At 46.3% G+C, this 9,288-nt stretch overlaps 2 protein-coding genes across 2 annotated transcripts; one reads left to right on the top strand and one right to left on the bottom strand.

Moving 5' to 3' along the window:
- Nucleotides 1–1,047: 1,047 nt before the first annotated feature.
- LOC139839184 (uncharacterized) lies at nucleotides 1,048–1,974 on the bottom strand. The gene has a single exon (XM_071829231.1). The coding sequence runs from the start codon at nucleotides 1,972–1,974 to the stop codon at nucleotides 1,048–1,050; it is 927 nt and encodes a 308-aa protein (XP_071685332.1).
- A 3,833-nt stretch (nucleotides 1,975–5,807) lies between these two features.
- Nucleotides 5,808–8,909, top strand: LOC127294360 (uncharacterized). The gene is made up of 2 exons (XM_051324159.2): nucleotides 5,808–6,402; nucleotides 8,430–8,909. The coding sequence occupies exons 1-2, from the start codon at nucleotides 6,238–6,240 to the stop codon at nucleotides 8,544–8,546; spliced, it is 282 nt and encodes a 93-aa protein (XP_051180119.1). The 5' UTR covers nucleotides 5,808–6,237; the 3' UTR covers nucleotides 8,547–8,909.
- The last annotated feature ends 379 nt before the right edge of the window (nucleotides 8,910–9,288 follow it).

Consider the following 9,288-nt stretch of genomic DNA (forward strand, 5'->3'; position numbering starts at 1 on the left):
TAATAGAGGAACTCCTAGCTTCACGTAGGACTCCGAAGTATGACAGATCATACTCCTACGTCTTGAGTGATTGAACCAGTGTAGATAAATCTGATTCACAAACCACCATGTAGGCTCCCCTTGTTCAGGATCTTATCGCACACTTGTTCTCCCTGATGCTCTTGCTTGGTGGATATTTTTGGGGGATTAAGTACATTGTGGTTCGGGATCTTATCGCACGCTCGCGTTCATGCTATGTTGTGACCAGTGAGTGATCTGATTAGCGGGAGTCAAGTGGTGTTCAACATTTTTGTTCCTTTCTAGATAGTGCGCATGTTTGGGCAGACACTGAATTTCAGCTAGCCCGTGTGAACTTTGCCTGCTACTATCATATTCTGCATATGTCTGCTGGATGCATTGCTGGAGTGAAACCAGGGCTGAGAAATTGCTGCAGGGGCAAGTGCTCTCGGCATTATCTGCCTTCGTGCATCTTATCCAGTTGCTTCTTGCTCTCTGCGTCATCCAATTTGAAGCGTTGGAAATGGCAGGTGACGTTACAAAATTTTCAATCTGCATGGGTCCGTTTCTTGGATCAGTTTGGTTGACAAAATCCATGCCAAGTCTGAGTGCGTGTGCAGCTCAATAAATATAGTCTGAGTTCGTGGAGTGTGCAAAACATGTGAACTTGCAAGTGGTTCACTAGTTGCCAGTGGCCACTTGCGATCACTCTGCTTGCCTAACTTAGATTTTCCCCCTTTCTGTGGTGTTGCGAAGCGAAAATTCTATGGTGATGCGGACATGGTTGTCCATTAGGTTGTTGCCGTATGACGAAAGCTCAGAAGAAACATTTTCTTGACTTGGCTGGGCCATCTGAAGATGAAATATGCAGATGTGCCCAGAGAATTGGCAGATACTCCGGGGAACCATCTTTTTATTTTTTTGACCTGGACTACGGCGGGCTTGCGCCAGCCTGAACGATTATATTAAACTACTCCATAAAGGAGCAAAACCAGGGAACATTACAATAGTTTTTAGAGGGCAGAGGGGAGTAGAGTAGGAGGGAGTAGTTCAGAGGGGGTCATAGCTATTACACCAAAAATTAAGAGCGTCGGCGGAGGAGGGAGTGTTACAACGATAGGCCCAAAGCCTAACATCCTCAATGCAGCGACGGGAGGCGAGGGAGAGGTCTTCCACAATTCCATTAAAGGCAAGCGCGTTCCGCCTCTTCCAAATGGTCCAAGCGATGGCGGTGTTGATCGTGGCTTCCTCGTAGGAGTGGTCTCGAGCCAACCAAATGTCTGTGAAGTGGGCGACCCCGCGGGAGCCGAAGTTGTTGTGGAAGAAATGCCAGACTTCCTGAGCGCGGGGGCATAGAAGCAGGAGGTGATCAATATCTTCGTCTTCAGGGCAGGAGAGGCAGGTTGCGGAGGTGGAGAGGTGATGCCGGAACCGTCTCGCATTGGTTTGGAGGCGCCAACGTCTAGCAAGCCAGCAGAAAACCTTGCACTTTAGGGGGGCAGCGCTCCTCCAGATCCCCACGGCCAGCTCGTCAGTCTGCAGATGCCTGAAAGAATTGACATAGAAACTTTTGTTTGAAAGCTTTTTGTTATTGAGGCGGCTATCACGAAAGTCCGGGTTATCACGGAGCTCCAAGGAGCTAAACTCGGAGGTAAGCACACGGAGCTCGGTCACGGCAGCGGTCGAAAGGCGCGGCCCAAGGTTCAGGGGGAGGCCGGAGCGAAGGATGGAAGCGACATTGGCATGGGGGCGGATGGAGTGGGAGAAGAGGCATGGGAAGCGGATGTAAAAAGGGGTGGATCCGAGCCAAAGGTCAAGCCAGAAGGCAGTGGAGTCACCGTTTCCAACAACGACCTTGGAAACGGAGCGAAAGGTGTCGAGGCCGGCCAAAATGTCCTTCCAAACAGGAGTATCAAGATAGTGATGATCGCCAAGATCCCTGGACGCCCCCAACCGTACATCCGGCAGAACCAGCATGCCCAAGGGGCGGTGGAATCAGAGTGGAGTTTTGTAAGGAATTTGGCGAGAAGCGCCGAGTTTTGGGCGGGGATAGAGAGAATGCCTAGACCCCCAAGAGCTTTTGGGGTACAGACGTCTGGCCAGGTGACTTTGCACTGCCCGCCATTGCAAGTTTAATTGCCAGTCCACAGAAACGCCCGACGTCGTTTGTCAATGGCTTCAATGACGCCGACCGGAAGGAGGCCGGCGCCCATAGCGTGGGAGATCATGGAGGTGAGAACGGAGTTGACAAGAATCAAGCGCCCACCAATGGGGAGGAAGCGACCTCTCCATCCGGAGAGGCGTTTGTCGCTCTTGGAGATGATGGGGGCAAAATCGGCGAAGCAAAGTTTATGGGTTGAGAGGGGAAGGCCAAGATAGGTCTGGGGGAAGGAGGAGACGACGCACCCAAAGGAGGTAGCCATGGCAAGGGAGATAGCCGGATCAGTCTTGATGGGGACAAACGTGCTTTTATGGAAGTTAATAGTGAGACCCGTGGCCGCGGAGAAGGCGTCGAGGACCCTTTTCAGGTTGACGACATGCTCGGGAATGGCCCTGATGATGATGAGGGTATCATCAGCATACTGGAGGATGGGACATGGGAGATCATCGACAAGAGGGTGAAGGAGGAGTCCCTCCCTGGAGGCTTGGAGGAGAATTTGCTGAAGGACATCGACGATGATGTCGAAGAGGAAAGGGGACAGGGGGTCTCCCTGGCGCAGCCCTCGACGACATTGAATCCACCGTCCGGGAACTTCGTTAAGGAGGACGGCTGTGTGGCTAGAGAGATTGAGATTCTTAATCCAGGTGCACCAAAGGTCAGGAAACCCCTTGGCCGCAAGGATCCTGTCGAGGGCGTCCCAACCAATAGAGTCAAAGGCCTTGCGGAAATCAAGTTTGAAAACTGCCGCGGGAGCCGATCTGCGGTGGCAGGCTTGGACAATGTCCGCAGCATGCACAAAATTTTCGGCAATGGCCCTCCCAGAGATGAAGCCGGTCTAGTCGGGGTGAACAAGATAGGGGATCAGGTCGCGGAGGCGAAGGGTTAGGCATTTAGAGTGGATCTTGAGGCAACAATTTTGAAGGGAGATAGGACGGAAACTGTCCGCCTTGTTGGCACCCTCTTTTTTCGGGAGGAGAACAATGTAGGATTTGTTGATTGGGCGAAGATCGGAGTTGAGGGAGTGGAAATCGGCCAGAGATTCAAGGAGGTTGTCTTTCACGAGGTTCCAGTTCCGCTTGAAGAAAGAACCATCTTTTTAGATGATGATGGCTTTGTCTTTGCGTGCTGAATGGGGCATGCATCTACATGGAGTTGCATGCCACGTCTTATGTTAGTCGCCACTCGCCAAAGGAAAAGCCAAGGAAAGGTGCACTTACCTGTGGCTGTGGGAAATGCATCGTTGTAATTCCTTCCTGAAGTTCGGCCTAGGCCCTTCGAGAATTCCTTCCTGAAGAACCAAGTCGCATCTCTTGTGTATGCTTGAGAGGTTTGGAAGTCAAGCGAAGTCTATCCCTTATGGTATGGGCATGGTCCTTTGTAGGGATTGAAACGGAATGTCGCGCGATAATCTACTAACTAGCTGAGTAGCACTCACAATTAGAATCAGGTACTAGATACAAATGAAAAAACGTTTTGTATGCTATTTGTAGCAGCACTCTTTGTTATGCAACTACTTAGTGTTATGGTTGGAGCAGTTGTAGTTTTATTCTCTGATAAAAGTATGGTATAGTTCTGTTCTATATATTCGATTAATCCACGTCGCTAAAATATCGCCGACAGAAAAAGAGCATCACACACCTGTTCCCCTTGTCGCCGATTAATCTAGTACTCCCTCTGAATTCCTATGCGTTGTCGATCATGCTGATTATATAAAGTTGGACTAAATCAACAATAACTAATATGGAACAGAAGGAGTAACTAATGGGACTATATGTTTAAGCTAAAGCATGGAAACTCCGCTTAGAAATCTTGACACTAAAAGTTTACTAGAAAGAAGTTCCTGATATATATCCTTGTATACATGTAGCCGCCTTGCGTCTTGTGTTCGGCAAGTAGCTCAAACTGTACTTTTATCCTCTGTCATTTTATTTATATTGAAACGTGGATTGTTTTCTTTCCCTTTACGGGATACGTTGCGAGTTGATATTCCATCTGGTTAGGTTGGGTTGGGTTCGTATCAACAATTCAACATACCTATACTGCACATGGCTTACACGACACCAAGAGCTTGTAACCGACTCAACCGAACCCACGTTCTCATTCCATTTCTTTCTGGAGCTGATGAACCGGTCTCAACAGTGACGACAACGATCAATGTATCTGCAACCCTACATACTCATATATATGCCGCCGTAGGCCGTAGCTGTATCCCATTATCATCTCCGGAGGAAGGTAGCAGCAGCTGGCTAATGATCGGCAACTAATTATATGTGCTCTCCACTACTGAACTGAATACAAGCAGTAGTTGGTAACCACTCATCAACTATATATATGCGTGTGTTGACATTCAAAAACAAACAAACAATCAATGTGGTGGGATTACACTAATCATTGACAGTCTGGATGGTTGTCAATGCGGCACCGATTAATTCTTTCTCTTTGTAGTGGACTCTCGAACAAGGTTGTGGACCCATGTTGGAATTTAATTCCTACAATAATTTTGGAAGCGGGAGAGATTATCTTGAGCGAGGAAAATCTAAGAAAACTACAGATATAAGAAAAAATAAATGTCGATTGACATTACAAACCGAGACTAAGGGGCTGTGTTAAAGGTTGTGGACTTAGTCGATTGACGCAGAGCCTAAGGCGTAGTCTCCGTTCGAAAAAATATAAGGAAACTATAGATGCTGAAATTTTTGCCCGCTTTTAGAAGGTCATTGCTTCGGAAAGTTATTCACCACGAGCAATAATCTTTCGAAAAAATAAATGAAAATATACCGCAAGCGAAGCAATGATGCAAGACTTGGACATTGGCGCAGCAGGTGATACAACCTTGAAGCCTAGTAGGTACGAAAATAAAATAAAAGTAAATATGATAAAAGATCATTTTGATCCACGAAAGTACATCAAGGCTAGATCTTCACTTCATTTCTCTTAATGTTGTTTTTTCGACTCTAGTTCACACCACCATCATTGGAGCTTTTTTTTACATATTACTTCTCGTTGATTCAATAAATTGTACAAATTTAACGACGGCTAATATAAAATGGAGGAACTACCTCAACTTTTATAAGGAAAGAGCGAAACATACATGTTTACCCGATTCCAAGAAGTGAGAGAACTCTTCCTATGAACGAATGGACACCACCTCTTCTCTAAAGCTAGCCATATTGTAGTATCTTCGCTAGTATCATGCACATTAGTCCCACAAAAATACTGATGTGGTAGGTAATTAAGGAGGATAGATGAGATTAGAGTAACATAATTAGATACCGTATCATAACACATATCCGAAAAGTTATTGCCAAGCAAATCTTGTACACAAATTATCATTGAGATTCTAAAAAAATAATATATAGCATAACTATGATATACTCCATAATACCACCCACTATAAAGATAGTATCATACATAAGTACTGTATATATACTACGATATATACTACGTGATATTTAGCACTACAACCAGCCTAAGAAAAACGGAATGGGCAACGTTTATTGTGGGATTTGCATAAACTAAAATCCCTACCCAGTAGCCTGCCTCCACGTCACTGACACGTGGGCCCAGAAATCCGATGTCACCGACAGCCTTGTCTCCTTCCGTTCCCTCCCCGCAGGGGCCTTCCTATCTTCGTGTCCCACCGCGAATTTCTCCTCCTCTTATTTCCAAAAAAAAGCAGTTTCTTCCATCTTCGTCTTCCTCCTGCCGCCGACGGGATCCAGGGGTTCGCCCGGCCGGCGCGAACTCAATAAAGAAATCCGCTCTCCCGTCGCTCGCTTCCTCGGGGACTGAGCTGCTTGCCGCTCCTCCATTAGAAAAACTAGGAAAAAAGCTCCATTGCCGAAAAGCCGCAGGCGTTAGGTGGTGCGTGGTGGTGGTGGTGCGCGCTAGTCAAAGACGAGGGGAGGAGGCCGGTCAGGGAGCAATCCACATCCATCCACCCACCAACCTGCTCCTCTTCCCCTTCTTCCCTCCCCCCTCACATATCCCTAGTCCCCTCCCCCATTCTCGCCGCGCCGCAGCACGCCAACCAGAGGGGGAGTTCTTGCTTGATCCCCGAAGCCCACCGGTGCGGAAAGATGTGCCCGCTGAGGGTGATTCTCATCTTCCTCTCCGCCACCATCGCCGGCTTCTTCCTCCTCCGGAACCTCAACGCCGAACCGGACCTGTTCCAGGACGACGACGCCGCCGCGGGAGACGACGGCGAGGAGTCGCCCAGGGACGCAGCGCCCCTCCATTACAAGGTATGGCTCTTCTTACCTTGCAGTTACGTTTTGGGCTTTCCTAATCTCACCGCACAGTAGCACAATCCTTGCAGTATCATTTTTGTTGGCCGGTGCGTTCGTCAAAGATTATTAGGCCTTTGCACATACATACGTACAACTGCAGACAGTGTGATTAACCCCTGTGCATTGTGCCCGCTAATGAACTGCTGATTTTCATATCCAAATTAGTCACGGTCAATTTCAAAAGTGCCTGTGCATTGTGCCCGCTAATGAACTGCTGATTTTCATATCCAAATTAGTCACGGTCAATTTCAAAAGTGCGCATATGCGAGATACGCGCTAGGCAAGGCAGAGGCAAAACTAGGAATTCACGCCGCCTAGCGCTTTTCTGAACCCTGAAATTAGCTGAGGACATACTTCACGACGAAACACAAAAAAAGGGTTTCCTCGCTCAACGGAGATTCTTAATGATGGAAGTGTTGTTCCTGGTTGAGGCTTGCTGGCGTTTCGATGCTTCCGGACTAATTGTTAGTGGCTTAGCATTTCAGGCAGAGACGCCATATGTAAAGATAGCCTCACACTTGTTTTACACACATGAGTAATCTTGTTGGCAGTGGTGACTTGTCACTTCATAGGTTGATAATTGCAGGCTATGAATGTGTGCTAACTCTGCCACTCTCACGCTAAATGGTGAAAACTGTGAGAAGGGATGGATACCCTTAGAGCGTTGTATTAATTGAACAGCAGAAGCGCTGCCAAGCAAGATACACTGCGCTAGGAACCCTGGAGTTTGGGACACCCAGAACTCCAGCGGGATAGCAGCACAAGACTGTTTTGCAGTTACATGGGCAGCCATATTGGCTTGAAGTTTAACAAACAGTCCATTAAAAGAGGTAAAAAGCCATTGAGCTCTTGGACCTCGCCCTCGACGTCAGCCTAGATTTCCACAGATTAACCAAGACTAGATAGTCAGTCTCGGCCACCACATTGGTTAACTTCATCTGAATCACCAGCACCATGCCGTCACGACAGGCACACGCATCAGCATTTACAGCATCCGAGATTAACCAATCCTGGAATGTTCTGAAATTTTTACCAGTCCGGGACTAACTTATGTCAAGGTTGCAGCCTTACTCACATATTCTGTTTCTGTCGCATCATTCGGTCTAAAAAAATGTGTGTATTCATACTCCTTTCTGATGTAGAATCCATACTTATACCAGATAATATGCACTGCATACACATATCTCGAACGATATTGAGACAAGATCTGAGATAAGGAGGAATGGGCCAAGTATCCAAACATTTCCTGCATGTATGATGGAAAAAATAGTTAAGCTAGAAAATTCATGGTTAACTGACGTGCACTGGTGCACAGTTAATATCTAGTTGTTAAGTGTCTTTGAATTTAGGGTTGAACGACAATTCTCCATTATACAAGATTTTCAAGAGAAGTGATTCATATTGCTTCTGTGATGGGTATTGGTTCCTTTTGGCTGAAGGATGCTTGCATGATAAAATAGCTTTACTCTTCTTCACACACAGGAGAACTTTGTTAACAGTGGTGATATGCGACTTCATAGATATACTACAGCCGACATATTTGTGCAAATTATGTCAGTCTCGAGTGTAGTGGTGGATACCTTTTTGCCAATCCACCAAACCTTCCTCATTTGGATTTTGTATTGTCCAGAGAATTCAGCATGTCAAGGTTGCAGCCGCATTCATACGTTCTGTTGCTCTCCCATCAAATAACTGTGTTTTACCACTTTCAGGATAAAGCATCTAAACCTATAATAGATATTATTTACTGTATATGTTTATCTTGAGCTTTATGCAGACATTATGTGAATTCCTGCTCAATGGGTTAAGTATTCGCGAGCGAATGGGTTAAGTATTCAAATAGTTGATGTATGCATATTTACTTAAGAAGAAGATTGAGCCACGGCTTCCTGTTGTGTACAAATTTGCAAGAAATGTTCTTATGGCTATTTTGTATTGGGATTTGCCCCTAAGACTGAAGGACTATTTTCTTGCAAATGTAGGTCGCATCCGCTGCGAAGACAGGATTCTGGACGATGGTGGACATGGCAAGCGGGCGGTACCTTTGGAGGACCCTTGTCGCACCACCGGCAAAATCTGAATCAGAGAAGGCCCGGTGACGAAACAGCATTATCTATTTCAAATTCGTGTAATTGGAGTGCCCAGAATGGGGTAAATTTACATGATATCTGTTGTAGTTACATCTTGAGTGTAATGAGGCGGCAGTTGTAAACACGGGGGTTATATGTTGAAGTAGATCTGCAAAATTGATCATGTGTGAACCTTGTGTCGTATACGGTAAGTAAGATGGGGCACTGCTTGGCAGCCCCTGGGAGTATGGTGTGTGTGGGTTTGGAACTAAATTTGCATGTTTTAAATTTTCGTTTCCACCTTGTCCATGTTCAAAGCACCAGTTCCACTATGTATCAATTTGTGATGTGGGATCCAATAATTTGCTGAAATAAAAAGCTGGATTTTGACTTCCTCTGGTGACGTGAAGTTCCTGTAGAGATTAGTGCTCCAAGTAACTCTGCTTTTGAGTTGCCTTACTGGATTTTGTGTTACCTGTTGCAATCCTTGTGAGCCGGGAGCTGTTGCAAACCATTGTGGAGTGGTACCTGTATCATAAAATTGCTGAATGAATGTATCCTCTGGGTAACAACATTTCGCACTGCTTTCTGAATAAATTCTCAGCACCGTCCCCGGCGCCGATCTCCTTTGAGCATCATCGAAGCACATGGAGAGCTGTGTGTTTTATTTTGTGAAAATCGCATCAGCTATGATTTCAGGGACATTGCTCCATGGTGCTCGAATTAGTTGTTTGCTGGTACATCCATAACCTGCTCACCTGACCGGCATAGT

Source organism: Lolium perenne, chromosome 4 (genome assembly GCF_019359855.2).
Source record: "Lolium perenne isolate Kyuss_39 chromosome 4, Kyuss_2.0, whole genome shotgun sequence".
In the NCBI taxonomy this organism is placed as follows: domain Eukaryota; kingdom Viridiplantae; phylum Streptophyta; class Magnoliopsida; order Poales; family Poaceae; genus Lolium; species Lolium perenne.